Raw genomic sequence first — 20,500 nt, forward strand, 5'->3', positions numbered from 1 at the left:
GAGAGAGAGAGAGACAGACAGACTGCGAGCCGGGGAGGGGTAGAGAGGGAGACAGAATCTGAAGTAGGCTCCAGGCTCTGAGCTGTCATGACGCACGGAGTCCGACATGGGGCTCAAACCCACGAACCGTGAGATCATGACCTGAACCGAAGTCGGATGTTTAACCGATTGAGCCACCCAGGGGCCCCTATTTTTATTTTTAAATCAGTACTTCCGTGTGATAAAATAATGTCTTCCTTTAGTATCATTTTAAGTTTAAAATAAATAAACTGAAACTTGCAAACTGAAGCCAAATCAAAACAATGGGACAGATGGCTGCTTTACTTTAAAATTTCCCCTGCTTCTTAGCCCTTACCCTTTGGGTATTTTTGTATGTCTATCACACTTTCCAAACTCACTTTATAGAGAATTTGGGTAACAGAATGGTGTTAAGAAAATTAAAACCATCCACAGTGCATCATCCAGAGATAGCCACTTTAATATTGTTGTGTCCTTCCAGCCTTTTTTATGTGGCAATATATGATTTCCACATCTACATAATTCTGTATTTATTTTAAAAAATAAGCCTGTATCCCATGCAGTTTCATAGTCTGTATGTTAACCAAACATTATATTGTTAACATTTTTTTCTGGTCATGAAATATTTCTCCAAAACAGAGTATAATGGACATCCTACAAGAGGTACTATAACTTATTTATCCAAACCTTTTTCTGTTGTACATTTAAGCTGCTTCTAATTATTTTCTATTTTAAATAATGCTGAGATCAACATTATTGTACAAAATATTTGTGTGTATAATTATTTAGTTACAAATCTACAGAAGTGGAATTCCTCTGTCTGCCAGCTGTAAATATGTTTATTTTTCTGATAATCAAGCAGTGGATCTTTAATGTGGGGATTTGGTAAATTAAAAATTGTTTAGAGAAGAATGTAAGAAGGGGAGAAAATCCACTAATTAGCATTTTGTAATCCTCAGACTTACATTCACATAATTTTAAAATGAAATTTTATCCTTTCATAGATTGGGGTTAGAGTATGAAAACTCACCCAAAACTATTCTCATGCCATTCAGTATTTTCAGTGACATCATTACTAATGTTTATATAATATTCTATTGAGTAATGTACAGTTCGGGATTTTATTAAGTCTTTTTCAACATTTCAAAATTATAAGCTGTGCTGTTGATACCCTTACTTATTTGCTCTTGTGTATGTTTACGATTATTGCTTTGCCATAAATTTCTCTAAGTAGAATTTCTCAAAGCAAATGAACAGATGTTGCTGAAAACTAGAGAAAAGGATACTTATTGTGCTGGTAGGAGTGTTAAATTAGGTCAACCTTTTTGAAGTGTATTTGATAATATGCTTTCGGTGTTTAACTTCATCCAGGATTTATTTTGGTAAATTCTGTGAATTTGGGGTCTAACTTAATCCTATTGTTAGTAGTTAAGCAGCTACAACTGAACCCATTCTTTCTCCAAAGAGATTTAAAATGGTGTTGATAAATTGAGTTATTTGTTAAATGTTTACATTTATGCCTCATTTGCAACTCTGTTCCTGACCCACTAGTAAAAAATGGAGAGGAAACATCACTTAGAAGACATTGTGAATGGCTGCTCTGTGGTAGCTCGTATAGAAAATGCTCTGGTTATGGGGCGCCTGGGTGGCTCAGTTGGTTAAGCATCCGACTTCGGCTCAGGTTATGATCTCGCGGTTCATGAGTTCAAGCCCTGTGTCAGGCTTTGTGCTGACTGCTCAGAGCCTTGAGCCTGCTTTGGATTCTGTGTCTCCTTCTCTCTGCCCCTCCCTTGCTTGCATTCTGTCTCTCTCTCTCTCTCTCTGTCTCTCAAAAATAAATAAATATTAAAAAAGAAAAGAAAATGCTCTGGTTAGCAAACACAGATTGGAAGCTGGTTGGTAAGATATCACTCTGACTTGCTCCTAGTTCCTAACTTTTTGAATCTGGGTTGAATTACTCTGACCTCCTACTCATATTATTTGTCCCCTCTGGTTTGAAACAATACAGTTCTCAGAAGCTATGGACTAGCATTTTGGGGGGAAGCTGTTTGTTGCTCTGGTACCACTTGATTTTAATGATCCTGAGCTTTCTGTCTAGTGTAACATCCTTTGCTGTGTAACTGACTTTATAATACAGCTTAACATCCTGTAGTCTTTTTCAAAAACAATTGAATTTTTCTACCTATTTTTCCAGAATTGTTTATTCTAAATATTATTCAGAATAGTTTTATTAAGTGCCAGAAGATTTCAATTACATTAAACTCATAGAATAATCTGAGAGAAATTGAATTTTTTATATTAAGTCTCACTCCTTAGGAACATGGTGTATAGTTTTGTTTATTCATTTTCTTCTGCCCTCACTTTAGTTTTTTTTAAATAATTTTTTAAGTTTATTTTTATTTCTTGAGAGAGAGAGAGAGAGAGAGAGAGAGAGAGAATCCCAAGCAGGCTCTGCGCTGATAGCAGAGGTAGGGTTCAAAAACATGAACTGTGATATCATGACTTGAGCTGAAATCAAGAGGTGGATGCTTAACTGACTGAGCCACCTAGGTGCCGCTATTTAGTTTTCTTTTTGTTAGTTTTGTTCATTTTTATTTACTTCCATCCTTAAGTATTTTATGTATTTTCTTTTGGTGTCTATTTTGAAAGAGTACTTTCAAACATTTTCAGGTTTGTTATTTATAATTAAGAAAGCTGTCAAGTTTTACATGTTCACTTGAAAATTGACCTCTTTACTGAACGTTCTTACTAGTTTTCATAGTTTGTGAATTGATACTGTGGATTTTCTTGCTATGTCCTTAGAATTTTTCCTTATCTGTAGTTATATTGTGTATCTTTCATTGTTTTGTAGCTGTTGGATATAATTTTGAGAATGTTTACAATAAAAAGGAGACATTGGGCATCCTTGTTTTGACTCTAATGTGAATGCTGCTAGTATTTACATTAAATACCCTAGCTCTTTTTTTGAGGTACAGATTCTTTCTCATAGTAAAGAATTTCTATTTTGGGGCGCCTGGATGGCTCAGTTGGTTAAGTGTCCGACTTCGGTTCAGGTCATGATCTCGCGGTTTGTGGGTTCGAGCCCCATGTCCAGCTCTGTGCTGACAGCTCAGAGCCTAGAGCTTCCTTCAGATTCTGTGTCTCCCTCTCTCTCTGCCCCTCCCCTGCTCATGCTCTCTGTCGCTCAAAAATAAAAACAAATTTTTTAAAAAAAATTTCTACTTTTACTAAGATTTAAAAACAAAGTATTTTATTTTTGCGTTTATTAATGTGATGTGACCATATAATATGAGCTATTAATGTGCTGTATTTTATTAATAATATTTCTAATATCAAATCATCCTTGGGTTTCAGAAATAAATCCACTTTGCCATGGGAGTTAATCTTTTAATATACAACTATTTTTGATTTGTTAGTATTTTGTTTAAAGGCTTTACATCATTGGTTGTAAGTTAGACAAGTCCGTTTCTTTTTTGGAGGGTTGTTTTTGGCCAGTTTTGCAAACAAGCTGATGCTAACTTTGAACACTTAAATAAAAAAGCTTTTATTTCCCCACCCTGTGTTCTGGAACAGCTTAAATAGCATATACATGTCTTCATGAAATTCGGAAAGAACGCACCTCTAGAACTGTCTGCGTATTCCTTTTTGGGTGGGAGGAGAGTCTGGATAACTTCTTCAGATTTCCGTGACTTGGTGTAGTCTAGTTTTCTATTTCTTATTGTGGCAATCGTGATGATTTACATTTTATTATATAAATGACATTTAGATTTTCAGAATTCACTAGCAGGGATTTCTGTATGATGTCTGCACTGTGCGTGCTGCCTGTTCTCTTGCTTCGTTCCCTTGCGTGTGTGCTTAAAACATAATTTAGTGTTTTAAAAACCTAGCTCTTGGTTTTATTCCTTATTTCCTTTAAAAGTTTTAAAATTAACTTTTCTCTTTTCCTCTCTGCAGTTTGATTTTTTTCTTCTTTTTAGCTTCTAATTTGTTTACCTAAATTTATTTTTGTTTGATGATCAAGCATTTAGGGCTTGAATTTGCTCTTAATTATAACTTATTTTGTATCCCCTTCCCCTCTGGATTTTAATATTAAGACTCCTTGTTATTTTGTAGGTTGTCTCTAATTGTATGTAGTGTTGGTATCCTTTTTGATGCAAGAATTATTTCGGAAGACATTTGTTATATTCGTGGTTGGTTAGATTATTTTGATTAAAATTTTTTTCATTACTTTCAAATTTTAATGAATCTTGTTCACATACATATAAAATTTATGATTTGGAACAGTTTTTTAAGCTTCCTATCTGGTCAGTTTTTGTTTTCATGGGTGCTTGGAAAATAATATATATTCTCTGCTGGAAGCATAATTTCATATACATTGTTAGTTTAGTGTTATAAATCCATTTATTCAGCTTTTGGTGTCCTTATTTATTTTTTACCCTATCTGCCTAAGACTTAAAAAAATTTTCTTTCAGTTCTGTTGTGCTTCTGTCCAGTCCTCATTTACGAAAACATATATATTTTTTTCTGTTTAAGCAGCATTATTTGGCACATAGTTTATAACTTTTCCATATTTATTTTGTATATACCATTGAACAGTATAAAATAGTCATACTTAAGTATATTTAACCTTGAATTCTATTTTTACAATGTTTTGGTTTAAATTTGCTTGATACATCTTTGTTTCTTATAAATAGAGGTTGCATTTTATTGTTTGACCCTTGTCTTTAACATGCTTTTAACTTAAAATTCTTTTTGTAATTGATACATTTAGATTTTTACGCTATTTTTGTGCTTCTTGATTGTTCTCTCTTTAAGGTGTAGTGCAACACTTGTTTCATTGTGGAAATCCAAAATATGTATATAAAAAAATAGAGCATGAGGCATATTCTGCATTGGATTTTCTCAGTCCTGTTCCATCTGCCTTAAGTTTAGTAGAGATTTCTCCCAAATTCTGACAAGAAGTTGTCTCTTGTGATTTCTTTTTATTGCCATATACTTGTAAGTATTTAACTAGGAAGTTGGTTATAGCTGTGAAATGAGCTCTTAGGCAGATATAATTTTTTTAAGTGAAACTCTGTTAGGTTTGTTTAGTACAACATAAAGGAAATCTTGGTTTGTCTTAACATGAGTAGAAAGAAGGGACTAATATTTTAGTAAGCTGGAATTCAGCAGTTTAAGAAATTGCAACTAGCTATGTAGTTGATGTTGTCATCGGGTTGAATTTTGAATTCACCCCAGGGATGGTACTGATGACAAAATATTTGCAGTAGAATCTTGTTCAGCTGAAAGGATTTGTTTAATTGCCATCCATGACTGAAATTCAGAAGTAATATTAGTTTTAATTAATTTTATTTCTTTTCTTTTTTTTGATTGGGACATCTTTTTTTTTTGATTGGTTTGGGGTTTTAGTGTTGGGTTCTAAGCAAATATGTCCAAAGATGGCTTATTCTTTGACAGTGCCCCCAAAAGGGGCAGAATTACTATTGTTTTTGTTTCTTAAATTGCCCTTTTCCTGGGGATATTTTAGGTGATTCTGTTAGTTTTCTCACAAGTGAATGATCTTATTTGTGAATTTTATTTGAGAATTTATATCACTGTATAATAATGTCACATCTGTTGTAATCCATTTCTCTCTCCACACACCCCCCATTACTTGAAAGGGGTTTGCCCAAATTACCACTAGATGGCAGTCTTGCATTTTAGTAACTTGGAACTTTCCTTGGCAAGCTCCCTCCCTGGCACTTCTGCACTCTTTTTCTCATCCTGCCCCCTAACCCTTCCTTCTCCCTGCTCCTCCCCTTAGCCATGTCTCCCAGATACATGAAGATTTTTAACCACCTCCTTACGTAAATTGAACATGTGTGGAATCAGCAGAATAGAATTTTAGAGTCTAGTCTGTAGCATTCCCACCTTGCCCTCGTTAGTTAATTCCATACTTGGAAGTTGAGCTGAGCTATCTCTTGACTAAGGAAGTATTCCCTGACTCCTCAGGCTGGATGAATCTCCTGGATAAATGTTCCTTGTAATTTTTCCCTTTGGAGTGCTCATAACAGTTTTATGTTGTTTATAAGTGTAGCTTATTAATCTCTTTCCTGCCCCCTCCCCCTTGTTTATACATTCCATCGGATCAGGGACAGTGTCACTGTTGCTGACTGCCATGTTTACACTATGGTGTTTAACAGATGTTTAGTAAACATTTGTTAAATGAATGAGGCAATGGATGGATGAACTATGAAGATCCCATTAGGAACATAAAGTGAACATGCACAAAATATATGTCAAGAAGATTCTAGTTTAATATAAGATCAACTATTTCTAAATATTTTATTTTGAAATAATTTCAAATTCATGGAAAAGTTACACCCTGACTCCAGATGTTGAGGATCTGAAATCATACCTCATCACCCTAGAATACTTTTAGTATATTTTCTATAAACAGTGGCATTTTTTAAATATATATATAACCACCAACGTCAGGAAATAATTGATTTGTGAATCCTGTCTAATCCATAGACTCTTCATTTGAGTTTCACCCATTTTCTCAATAATATCCTTATAATAGCAAGAGAATTCTGCTCAAACCATGTGTATTTAGTTGTCAAGTTCTACACTCTTTAAGTCAGGAACAGTTTTATAGGCCTTAACATATATGACCTGACACTTTTGAAAATTACAGAACTCCTATTCTGTAGAGTAGTTCTCGACTTGGAGTTGTCTCTTGTTCCTCGTGACTCCATTCAAGTTAGGTATCTTTGGCAGGAATATTATAGAAGTGATGTTGTACTCTGGTGACATCCCAGATTTTGTTTGTCCCATTACTGATAATAATAATTTTATCACTTGATTAAGTTGGAGTCTGCTAGCCTTTCCACTATAAAGTTACCCTTTTTCTCTTTATAATTAATAAAGTATTTTAGGTGGAAGTACTTTGAAACTATGTAAATATCTTTTCCTCATCAGATTTTACTATGTTAATATAAACCCAGATTGGGTTCCTGTTTTACTTAGTAGGTTGTAATTTGTTTCTCTCATTATTTATTTTTATGCTCAAATTGCCCAATATTTGGCCAGTGGGATCCTTTTCATACTGGCTTCGGTGTCCTTTTGACACATCCCTATCATTCTGTATGGGCATCCTTGCTTTTTCGGCATACATATCCAAGGCGCATCTTGCCGTTTCCTGCCCCAGCCTGGTATCAATCATTTCTTGGAAGAGCCCCGGCTTGTTTTAGTGGTGAATGGTACTTAAAAACCAAGGTCTGTGTGCATAGTGTGTACATTGTTATTGGACCTCTTAGTAGACAGAGCTGAGGACTGTATGTGTGTATAAGTACTTATATAGAAATTTTCGTTTGTAGTGGTTTCTCTATATGTATATATATGTTTATGTTTGTGTGTATGTGTTATGTGTATACACCCCCACACAGTCTCTATGAGGTCACACTGATACCTTCAATTCCACAGGCTTTATTCTGTGTTTTTTTTTTTTAACCTATATTTACAACGTCCTTCAACGTGGAGAATGTGAACTTCCCTTATCCTTAATATATTTAATCCTGATCAGTTCCAGTGTATGTTACAATCTTTCTGCTGCCTTTTTGGGCAGATGTCCTCCTCACTTCATTCAGCCTTTCTTCCTACCCCCCCTGCATGTGTGTCCTTCCTGTTTGTGTTCATTTTGTTTTATTAGTATTATTTTTTAATGTTCATTCATTTATTTTGAGAGAGAGAGAGAGTGCCCACATGTGAATGGGGGAGGGACAGAATGAGAGGGACAAAGAATCCCCAGCAGGCTCGAGTGTGGAGCCCGACTTGGGTCTTGATTTCACAACAGTGAGACTATGACTTGAGCCTGTATCAAAAATCAGATGCTTAACTGACTGAGCCATCCAGGTGCCCCAAGTGTTAATTTTATTTTTAGTTTCTAGTTTTATTACATGGTGGTTAAACAGTTTTGTTGGTTAGTATTTCTCTTTTATGGAACTTCTGACATTTCCTTTTGATCTAATATGTGATCATTTTTTGTGACTATCTCACGTGCTCTTAAAAGAAGGTATATATATTCTGTGTATATATAAGGATACAGTGTTCCGTATTTAAGATTTGCCTCATTATGTTCTTTAGATCTTCTGTATACATTTCTTCATTTTTGTTCATTTGGTTTGTGGTGTACCTAGAGTGATGTGTTAGTCTACTATCGATAGTATGTTTCTGTCTTCTGTATTCTGTAATTTCTGCTTTACTTAGGAGATTGGTCTTATCTGGTACATAGATATTGGTTATTATTATATTTTACTGTGAATGATCACTTTATAAAGTTCCTTCTTTGTCTCATTTATTATTTTTTGGCCTGAAATCTACTTTGATCTCAGGATTTCAACTCCTACTTTGTTTCCATTTGCCTGGTGTATTTTTGCCCATTTTTAACAGGTGATTTAAAGTTTTTATATTCTGTCTTTTAGTAATGATGAAAGCCTGGGTTTTATTTGTGCTGCTTGTTGAATTTATTTATTTACTTTTTGGTGGTAAGGATGTGTGTAGGGATGCAGACTCAAGTGGCTACCATTATCTCCTAGACCAACAATCTGATCTTCCTATTTTTAGTATAAATCTCTATTGTTGTACTAGCCATATGATAAACATGCATTTTTTTCTCCATAGAGTCACTCAGTCCAGGTAACGTATGCAACTTGTGATAGGTGGCTGTAGGTTATTCAAGTTCCATTTTAAACTTTTTTTTGTCCCCCTTCCTTGTTAAATGAGGGTATTAGCTTCAACTTGAAAATTTCATGAATATGTGGTTCATCATACATTTGATGAATAGGGACTAAAACACCTTGTCTTTTTTTGTATCTGTACTTGTCATTTAGCATCTACTCAATGTGACTTTGGCTTTTACTTAGATATTGTTAGAAGCCACTGCCATTGGATTTTGCCTTCACCATGGCAATTTAATATTTTGGTGGTCTGTATTCAAGTGACAAGATTGACAGTTCTTGGCATATTTTTTATGTATATAAAGGTTTATCCTTTGGCTAATGACCATATCAATTACTCAGATATAGCCAAAATGTCAGGTCGAGTAGATTGTGGTATATTCAGTCTGAGTTACCTCATTTGATTGATTCTTAGTAGGACAACCTCTTTGGTTCAAATGGTTTTTATGATAGTTGGAATTTTAAAATGTCACTCTTCCATTGTGATCATAATTAACTATCATTTAAAAAGTAATAGAATACATTGTCTTTTATAAAATTAGAACACTTCAATAAATCTAATGTGCCCTTGACTTCAGCTGGAACCTTACTGTAGTCAACCATTATTATGAGTTTTGTGTGTCTGGAGGAGTTTGAAGTTTCTTCCCCCCCCGCCCCCTGCTTTTTTTTTCTTTTTAGAAAGAGAGGGTGAGCTGGGGAGAAGGACAGAGGAGATAGAGTCATTATTTTTATTTTGAGAGATAGAGCACGCATGAATGAGCGCTAGTGGGGGAAGGGCAGAGAGAGAAGGAGACAGGAGACAGAATCCCAAGCGGGCTCCGCGTTGTCAGTACAGAGCCCCATATGGGACTTGAATCTGGAGATCATGACCTGAGCCGAAATCAAGAGTTGGACACTTAACCGAGCCACCCAGGTGCCCTGAGAGAGAGAATCTTAAGCATGTTCCACGCATAGATCCCATGACCTTGGATCTTGACCTGAACCAAAATCAACAGTCTGACGCTTAACCCACTGAGCCACCTAGGAGCCCCTGGGGGAGTTTGAAGTTTCAGATTAAAATGGCTCAGTGATTCCTAGGAAGAAATAAAGAAGATAGGAATCTGTTGTATGTACCAGTGAAATACTTGAGTTTCAAATGTAAAGAGAAAATCTTAACATACTTCCACTTTAAAAGAACTGGTTACATAAATAATGATAATATTACAGCAGCAAACGTTTATTGAGTACTTACCGTGTGCTGGGCCTTGTTCTAAGTGCTAACACATGTGGTACTCTTAATCCATACAACAGAATCCATTTTACAGAAGAGAAAAAGAGGGCATCAGTGCTTTAGTAATCTGCCCAGGATCACGCATCTGGTAGGTGGTGAAGTTGGAATTCAAATCCAGGTAGTCTGGTTGCAGACTGCATGCTCTTAATCACTGTGTTGTTCTGCACGTGAGAAAGGTGGATTAGTGTCGGACTTCTCATCGGTGGCACAGGAAGCTAGAGGACAGCCAAATGTCTTTTGCGAAGTGTGTCATTTGTTTGTCACTGCCATACACTTTGTGTATGTAGAATTCAGAATTATATTCTCCCTGAACCCTCTGTGAGAAAAATAAATGAGGAAAAAGATCTCAAGGTAGAAGTCTTGAAATTTATAAAATCTGTCAAAAGTAAAAATGTTCTAAAGGGGGTGATATGGGAGACGTGAAGGTTAACTTATCTTGATGGGATTGCTTAGTTATTGATACAGTATCAGAGAAATACCAATTAATCATAACGATGAGGATGGGAAGTGAATTGAAGAGTACAACAGAAAGCTTCCAATAATGGAGAAAAAAATGTGGAGAAATCAACCAAGCCAGTAATAATAAGAAAGCAAAGAAGAAGAAGAAGAAAACCCATGAAATAGTAGAAAGAAAATAAGATGGAAGGAATGACATGAAATGTATGTCTGTCATCACTAATTATGAGTTGAAATGTCCTAAAAAAGTTACACAGTGGTGGGGGTGAGGAGGGTATTAATTAAATGACAAAGAAAAGTTGAAAATGAATGATTGGGCAGAGATAAACTAGGAAAATGCAAATAAAATATAGCAAAAGTGGTAATATTAATGCCAGAAGTGGAATTGCCAGGTCATATGGTATTTACATTTTTAATTTTTGAAGGGCTTTTATGCCTGTTGTCTGTAAAGGTGTCACCAATTTACATTCCCATCCAGACAAAGAAAAAATCAGGATCAAAAGCACTACATAGATACTGTGTATTTATAAGTTGCAGTTCTTGAAGATGTAGAATAATTACAAACATTTTTTAAATTGAGGTATAATTAACATATAACCTATTAATTTCAGATGTATAACCTAATGCTTCAATATTGGTATATATTGTGAAATGATCCCTTTGAGAAGTTTAGTTAACATCTATTGCCACATAGTTATAAATTTGTTTTTCTTGACATGAGAACGTTTAAGAGCTACTGTCTTAGCAACTTTCAGGTATGAAATATAGTATTTATATATTAACTATAGTCCCTATGCTGTACATTACATCCCCAGGACTTACTTATTTTATAACTGGCAGTTTTTACCTTTTGACCACTTTCACCCATTTTGCCCACCCCCACTTTTATTCTTGCCTTACCAATCTGTTCTCTGTTTCTATGAGATTTTTTTTTTTTTAGGTTCTACATGTGAGATCATATGGTATTTTGGTATTTGTCTTTGTCTGACTTAGTTCACTTAACGTGATGCCCTCAAGGTCCATCCATGTTATTGCAGATGGCAAGATTTCCTTCTATTTAATGGCTGTCCATTTTTTAATCAGATTGTTATTTTTTCTATTGAGTTGTAGGAGTTCTTTATATATTTTAGATATTAACCACTTATCAAATACATGATTTGCACGTGTTTTCTTTCACTTAGTAGGTTGCATTTTCATTTTGTCGATGATTTCTTTTGCTGTGCAGAACACAAACCTTTATACAGCACAGCAAGGACCATAACCATAGAGCATTTGTAGAGATTGAACAAAAGCTCCAAGAAATACAACTTAATTAGAAGACAGTCGTTGTGAGAATTTAAAATACCCCTTTCAGAATTTAACATATCAAGAAGACAAAACACAAATAACAATACAGAAAATTTGAATAATGTAGTCAACAAGCTTGATTTTGGGATTCATTGGGATTCCAGTTTGAGAACATATTTGAAGATGTGTTGCAGCCAACAGAGTGAGATGTAAGATGGGAAGTGGGAGAAATGGTGGAGCTAATCTGGGATTCCAGTGTTAACAGGAGGAAAGTTGAGGAGCATTTCGGGAAAGCATCTCATCCATGTTAGAACTGGAAGTTGGTGGGATCCTGGACTTATGCCTTAAAAAAATTGAAATGGGTTTCAAGAAATCGTGTGACATAGTATGATTATGAAACTGAGACATGTTAGGGACATGGGGCAGCAGGCCTGTGTATCTTCTCCAACGGAAGGATAAAACAGAAGAACTGCAAAAAAGTCACATTACAAATGTGAGTGACATAGAATGTCACATGAGTTGGAGTGTTTGATGAAGTGTATGAAAGAATCCATTTGAACTAGACCCTGGAAATACTTTATTTGGGAGTGTGTGGGTAATGCACTTTGGCTGTGCAATGAGCTATATTTACGGAATCTGGATGTAAGTACTGTTGTTTTTCACCTTAAAAGGTCTGCTTTATAGAAGGAGCACAAGAAGGTATCTTCCTTATGTTCATGAAACATTTAAAGTTTTTTAACTTTTTTTGTTACAGACAAAACTTATGGGTGACTAAAAAGCTCAGAGATTTTACAGATTTCATTGTGATTTAAAATACTAATGGAAATCAACAAAGTGTTGAACAAAAAATGGGTACTTGGAGATGTAAAGTTCTTCCTTAAAAAAACAAAAACAAAAAACCTCTGAAATTTAAAATTTGGTGTTACAAATCCTGTAGAACCATGCTGTCCAGTATGGTAGTGACTAGCACACACATGTGGCTAAGTTGAGTTAATTTAAAATTAAAAATTCTACTTTTTGGTGGTACTGGGCTCATCTCCTGCCCTTACTAGCCACGTGTGGCAGGCCACTGCCAACTTGGATGTTGCAGGTACAGAACATTTCCGTTCTGGTAGGAAGTTCAATTGAACAACTCTGACGTAGAAAGTCCTTCAAAAGAGGACACTTTATAGACTTACGTGACATAGCTAAGCTGGGAGCTGGCGGGAAAGCATTTAATAACTTGCATTATTTATAATAAAAAAGACTGAAAGTAAGTGAACTAAGTACTTAAGATAGTAGAAAAACAAGAAAATAAACCAAAAGGAAGAGAATGAATTTTTTTAAATGCTGAAAATAATGATAGAAATAAAATAAAATATGCCAGAATTGAGTAATAAGTAGAGATTCTGGGGTTATCTGGGTGGCTCAGTCGGTTAAGTGTCTGACTTTTTGATTTCAGCTCAGGTCATATCTCAAGGTTCCTGGGATAAGAGTGTGGAGCCTGCTTGGGATCCTGTCTCTCCTTCTTTCTCTGCCCCTTTCCTGCTTGCACGCTTGTGCACTGTCTCTCAAAATAAACTTTAAAAAAAGTAGAGAGTCTGAACAGACTATAACTTTTTAAAAGGAAATTTAAAAAGTATTAGTCACCTTATCGAGATGGCATTTCAGCTTAATTATATTTACCTTTTAAAGAATAGATTGTACTGCTGTTTATTCCAATCAATAATGGATAGCTTCTCAGTATATTTTTCTGAAGCTAGTATAGTCTTATACTGATACTTCGTAAAGGTAATTTTTAAAAAGACCAGTTTTTAGATACACAAATTCTATTTTTTTAAATGTTTATTTATTTTTGAGAGAGACAGCGTGTGAGCATGGGAGGGGCAGAGAAAAAGAGAGCCACAGAATCCGAACCAGGTTTCAGGTTCTGAGATGCGGGCATAGAACTCGAAGTGGGGCTTGAACCCATGAACACTGAGATCATGCCTGAGCCAAAGTCGGACACTTAACTGCCTGAGCCACCCAGGCACCCCTAGATACAAAAATTCTAAATAAGATTTTAGCTAATATAATTATATACTAGTAAAAGAATAGCATTTTCTTGCAGTGCAAAGATAGCCATAGGAAACCTATCAACATAATTTATTCTGTCAACAGATTAAAGCAGAAAAGCCATGTGAGTCTATTAGTGGATGCTGAAAAGGCATTTGATAAAATAAATTAAAACAAGTGTAATAAGAATTATGAAAGAAACTACTCCACTTATGGGAGTAATCATAGCACCTGCCACAGAGGGTTGTTGTGAGTATTTAATGAATTAACACATGTAAAAATGCTTAGAGCAGTGTCTGGCACATAGAGATTATTCAATGTTACCTCTTTTTATTAAACATGATACAGTTGATATGCAAAAAAAAATTGGGAAATATTGTATCGAGTGGTAAAACATTTTGATTAAAATTAGGAACAAGACAGAGTTGTGCTCTTCTATATGCAGAATCACTTGTAAGGTTGTATCATTTTTCTAATACAGTAAAAGTAGAAAATGAAGTGACTGATACAAATACTAAAAGAGGAGGCCAAATACTTTAAGTTACAAATTATATGATTTACATATGTACAAAACCCAAGAGACTATGAAACACTAATTAAAATACTCAGAGCTAAATTTAACAAAATGGTTCTGTAGCAGGAAAATGGAAAAAAAATGGTTCTATCTTTAAGTTAGAATATAAGGAAAGTCAAATCAGATCTCAGTAAAATTTGTCAACATTTCTAAACTTAACATATGAATTTCATTAGTTCTAGTTAGAAGCCTAGTGCACGATTTTATGAAATTGGATAATATTAAAGTTTATATGTAGAATATATTTCTGAAACTACCCAAGAAAATATGCTATATATTTAATCCTGTTTTTGCTAATAGTCCCTTTAAATTTTCCTTCCTATAAGCACATATTTGTGTGGAGAAGTTTGAAGAAGAAAACAATCTTAACATGTTGGTGGCATTTTCTCCCTTAACCTCAGTGTAGACGGGGATCCCTGGAGAGTTAGAAGTATGATCAAATACTGTTTCTTCATATATTTTTGACTCTGACTTGTTCCAAGGAATACATTTTACTTACCATTTTTAATCTAATATAGAAAAGGTAATAGAAAAAAGCTTAATGATTTCTCACTAAAGTTGAAATCTGATTTTAGGTAAATTGGGATTAAAAGCATATCATTGATTGATTTAGGAGATTGTAAAGGAATATCTCATATTTTTTTATATATACTAAAAACTGAAATGTATTTTCTTTTAGCTTTCCTGAACATTTGGTGCTTTCTATAATGGAATGATTAATTTTTAACTCAGAAGCTCTGAGAAGAATTTTTTTTTTCTTTCTTTGTTTCTTTTTCTTCTTCTTTTTTTTTTTTTTTTAAATCTCTCTGTCAAAGGTATGCAACCACTCATGTATTCGGTTCAGGAAGCATTAAATGCCAGACCATGGTGGATTCGTGTGGGAACTGACATTTGTTATTACAAGTAAGTATTCTAAGAATATTGACATCAGCTGACGGAAGGGGATCTTAACTTCATTCTGTTTCAGTTTAAAGATTAGAAACTAGAGTCATTATTGCATTATTTGAACTGTGGTGATATACTTTACTGTTATCTCTAACAGAGTCCTTTAAAATTTGAGATTCATTGAGGTGGTAAATTTAGTAGAAATAAAATCTGTCCTATAGACAGACAGACTTAATCCAAATCTTGTCTCCACCAGTTAGATAGCTATGTGTCCTCAACTTTCTTAGCTTTTAAGCCATGTAAACTTCATTGAATAAACGGAAATTAGGAATTCTAGGAAATAATTTGCAGTGGCTTTTTGTTGTTCTGATGATATTAAGTATAATTCTTTTCTGCATACAAATATTTACCTCATCTTAGTTTCCAGAATATTTTACCTGGAGGTATATCCCACAGTTACCTTACGTCAATTTATACAGTTCAATTTGACCTCAAATAGGTCATCTACTTAATCAAGTTAGAAATCAGTGCTCGAAATCACTTACTGCTTCAGTGGAATGATTGGATTATTCTGCAACTTCACGTCTAAGTAATCTGGGATTATCATATACTTTGCTTCTCATTTTTACTGTTTCTGCATGTAATATATTTCTAGATAACTTCCTCCACTGAATTCATTTGACCTCCCTGTGTTTTCTCTGTTATTAATCTTAATCCTGACATTTTTGTTTAGTGGATTTTGAATTTTTATCTTGGGTTTAAGTAGCACTAATATTCCTTCAGAAATCAGAAGATTTCTGACTCTAGGTTTTAGAAAAACCTGCATCTTAAGTGCTATTACTTTCTGAGAAAGACAGTGTTCCTTGGAATTCATCTCAGTAGGATTTCCCCCTTACTTGTATTAGCAAAATCAATAGTAAATGAGGGATAGAAATAAAAGATTATACGCATTTCATCTGTACTTGTATAAATTTCATATTTCTTTTACTGCTAGGCTAACATAAAAATACTCTTACTTATCTCTTTCTCATAAAGTTGGAATAGAAATAATCAATCAATGAATGTTTTTCTTTTCCACATTATCAAGTGAATGGTTGTAACATGACAGGTGGTGGTTCTGTTCTGTGTAAGGGGGATGGCGAGGATTTTCATTTGTTTAGTTTTTGTTTTTTCTTTTGGCTACTTCCAGATCTGGAACTGGAATTCAGGTCAATTCAACAGATGCCTATTAACTGTTTTCTGTGCAGCAAGCACTACTTGCTTTCCTGAAGCCTGAAATCCAGATAGTGAAGATAAAATCTACTATTTTTGCATGTGTCTTAACTTTTCATGTGAGCTAAGTCCTTGGACGCTTGTTTCATTTGCAAAATGAGAGTAAAAGGACTTCTACCAGTATATAAGAGAATGTAACTTATAAAATATATAGCTCTAATGTGGGGTTATCGATACCTCTCTGATTAGATGTTAAACTTTTGGGGGAAAAGAGTCGGCAAGGACTAGGCCTGGAACTTGTTTTTGTGTTTTCGTCAGCCCACAGCACCTTGTCATTGAGTATTCAAGATATAGTGGCTAAGTGAATGAAGACTATACTGGTTTGAAAATACCGTTCATGTTTATGTGTGTGCAAGTAAATCTAGTTGTTGGTCATGGATTTTCTTCAGTTCATGACTTAAATAATAGAAGATGATCTGAAATTTTAGAGATTAGGTTGGTTGATAGACAATCTTTAGGCCATCAAATGTCAGTGATACTTAAAGTCTGGAAAGTAATGTGTAGTTTTAAAAACTTTTTATTATGGAAATCTTCAAACATTTGTAAGAGTAAGCAATAGGATAATGTATTCATCACCCAGTTTCAACCGTTATCAATACATGTTTAGCTTTGCTTTAGGAATACTTTCACTCCTACCTCCACACTGAATTTTTTTTAATAAAGATTTTTTTTTTTTTTTTAATTTTAGAGGGAGCACAAGCTGGGGAGAGGGACAGAGAGAGCGAGAATCTTAAGCAGGCTCCATGCTCATTGCAGAGCCTGATGCGGGGCTCTGTCTCAAAAACTGTGAGATCGTGACCTGAGCCAAAATCAAGAGTCAGCTGCTCAATTGAGTGAGCCACCCAGGCACCCCACACTGAATTTTTAAAAGCATTTCCAGATATCATATTTATCCATAAATACTTCAAAGAGTGAGTGGGAGAGGGGCAGAGAGAGAGGGAGACACAGAATCCAAAGCAGGCTCCAGGCTCTGAGCTGTCAGCACAGAGCCCAGTGTGGGGCTCGAACTCATGAACCACGAGATAAGTACCTGAGCTACAGTCCTATGCTAAATCTGACTGAACCACCCATGTGCCCCTAGAGATTTTTTTTTTAAATTTTTTGTTATTTTTGAGAGAGAGCACGTGAGTGCAAGTAGGGGAAGGGCAGAGAAAGGGGAGGGGATCCAAGCGGGCTCTGAGCTGACAGCAGAGGGCCTGATGTAGGGCTCAAAGTCAGGAACAGTGAGATCATGACCTGAGCTGAGGTCAGATGCTTAACCAACTGAGCCATCCAGGCACCCCATATCTCTTAGAGATTTTTTAAAGACAGTCTAACCATAATGCTTTTATCACACTTAAGAATATTCTCTAATACAATAAAATACCCAGTCATTGTTCAGACTTCCCCAATTGTCTCATAAGTGTTGTTTTAGAGTTTCAGCAGGTTTGTTTGTTTGTTTGTTTGTTTCAACATTAGGTTCCCCCCCCCCCTTTTTTTTCTGTTATTTCTCCTGTATTTGTTGGAGAAACTGGGTCATCTGTCATGCCAGAGTTTCCACATTTGGGGTTTTGCTGGAATTGCATGCCTGTGGTGATAATGAATTCTTCTATCTCACTGATTGCCTATAAACTAGTAGTTAGATTTAGAAGCTTGATCAACTTCAGGTTTGATTTTGGCAAGAATACTTCATAGATGGTGCCGTGAATTCCTATTGCCTTACGTCCGGAAACATATCATGTCTGGTTCTTTCTTTCTTTCTTTTTTTTTTTTTTGTAGCCTTAAGATTGATAGTGAATTTAGGTATTGTCCTCTGATCCATCTGCTTTAAAGATGGTCATTAGCCTTCCATCTAATGGTAGTAACCATTGATGATAATTGGTCAAGATCCGGTAATGTGTATGGTAACAAGGAATTAGGTTCTAAGCTTTTCATTGATGAGTCTCAGCTCCATTTGATAGTGAATTCAGAAGTGAAAACTGATGTTGGCTGATAGCATTTATCTGATTCAGTAGTACCAACTCTAATTTTTATAGAATATTTAAGCTAACCTTATAAACCGAGTGTTTCCTCCCACCCGAAGTTCTGTTTCATAAAGAAGCAAGGAGATTCAGAACTTTTGTGTGGAAGAAGTAAACAGGTTTTGTGCTTTTCTATTGCAGAAATCACTTCTCAAGAAGTTCAGTTGCTGCAGGTGGGCAAAAGGGAAAATCCTACTATACAATTACATTCACTGTCAATTTTCCACATAAAGATGATGTTTGCTACTTTGCTTATCACTATCCATACACATATTCAACTTTACAGGTGAGAACTCATTAAGTTATATTATGGCTCTTATTGTGCTCTATGCATATGTGTCAGATAATTGGGGGAAGACGGGTTTTAATTAAATATCTTAATAAAATGAAAAGATCCAGTGCTGAATATTTTAGAAAATAATACCATGTTTGTTGAAAACATTAAAGGGAGTAAAATGGGAATGTAGTCTTTATTTTTAGTAGAAATACTAAGGAAATTTTAAAAGATTTTTACTCTCCACCTTTTTATAGAAATCTGTAGTTCTCTAAGATTCCATGATTTACACATATTAACTAGGTGAGACTTCCACTTGTTTAATGAGAGGCATTGAATCTCATAGAAAATCTAGCAATAGAAAAATGTGTAAATTTTTCTGTGGGGAATTAATTTCTTTTAGTGGTTTGGTGTGGAGTTCTAGATCCAGATTCTTTAGAATTTAAGATGTAAGGGTTGTTTTGTGAGTTCTTTTGAGATGTTTGAGTACTTACATTGTAAAACAAAACTAAAAAATTAATCGAGTAGTTACTGTGGTAGATTTTTTTCTTCTTAGTACAGAAAGTCTTTTGTAATAATTATGGATCAAAGAGGTATGATCGGTTTACCCAGAGAGAGATTGGAACACTATGATTAGAAACAAGCTTCCAAATTATTAGGGGAAAAGAAGAGAAACATACTCCACTGAACAGAAGAGAGAGCAAAGCTTAGAACACTCAGTGTGGCTGACTTTGTTTTAATAAAAGTTGCAACTTACAATAAAGGTGTTACCAGTTATCTTTCCGTGCTGAATAATACAGCATCAAAGTATATAGTGCTGTTACACACAGGGTTACATATTATTGTTCTTTACTGATGTGACCTTTTTAGTATATTTTAAATTCCCCTCCTTTTGCCAGTGCTGCTGCCACAACCTTTCCAGCCATTATTGCTGTCTCTCATCTGGACTTCTGCCGCCTCTTCTAACTGGTGTTCTAGAATTCACTTCTGTCCTCTTTCCTCCTTTCCCCACACTGGAGCAGGAGGGCTTCGTGATGGGAGGGTCTGGTCCCATAAATCTCCCGCTTAAAGCTTCTTAGTGATTTCTTTTGCCATTTTTATGAAGTCTGAGATTCTTACCGTGGTTCATTTCTATCATTTCCCTACTATTTGTAACAATTTTTGTCATGTCCTCATACTGTTTGCACTATTACTTAATATTTGTCTTTAAATGGACCTAAAATAACTCTTTAAAGTTTATCCTCATCCTAGGTTAATATCCATGGTATTAATTCACAGTAAAAAATATACCTGTTCATTTTTCAAATGGTTATGCATATGTCACTTCATTATCTAAATTACCAGTATGCGTATATATGCTGCTCCTTGTGAAAGAATGGCCTGTGAGGCCCTTCAGTCTGTGTTAAGTCTCTGTTTCTCACTCTTCCCGGTCTGGCTGCAGTGAATTTTTGTCAGTCCTGTAAGATGCCCTTCCTCTTTCTTACATCATGGTCTTCCCATATACCTTCCTTCTTCCTGCCACACTTCCCTCTGCCCTCCTCACTCATCCTCTGGATCTTGGTTTGAATGTAACTTCTTTTAGGAGACCTTTCCACACTGTCGAGATTCAGCTAGGCTCCCCACTCCTGATGACAAGCTCTCACAGCACTCTGTATTTTTCCAAAGGTAGGGTATATTCATTCACACATCCCTGGGCAGTGTCCCTCACAGAAA

The 20,500-nt window shown here is 35.2% G+C and overlaps 1 protein-coding gene across 7 annotated transcripts in view; it reads left to right on the forward strand.

Moving 5' to 3' along the window:
* The window catches only part of AGTPBP1 (ATP/GTP binding carboxypeptidase 1), a 160,041-nt gene that overhangs the window by 113,733 nt on the left and 25,808 nt on the right, over positions 1 to 20,500 (forward strand). For all 7 annotated transcript variants that reach the window (XM_053205196.1, XM_053205195.1, XM_027048187.2 and 4 more), the window contains 2 exons: positions 15,172 to 15,259; positions 18,655 to 18,799. In XM_053205196.1, coding sequence (XP_053061171.1) covers positions 15,172 to 15,259; positions 18,655 to 18,799 — 233 coding nt within the window. The remainder of the gene's footprint in view (positions 1 to 15,171; positions 15,260 to 18,654; positions 18,800 to 20,500) is intronic.

Source organism: Acinonyx jubatus, chromosome D4, assembly GCF_027475565.1.
Source record: "Acinonyx jubatus isolate Ajub_Pintada_27869175 chromosome D4, VMU_Ajub_asm_v1.0, whole genome shotgun sequence".
Lineage (NCBI taxonomy): Eukaryota > Metazoa > Chordata > Mammalia > Carnivora > Felidae > Acinonyx > Acinonyx jubatus.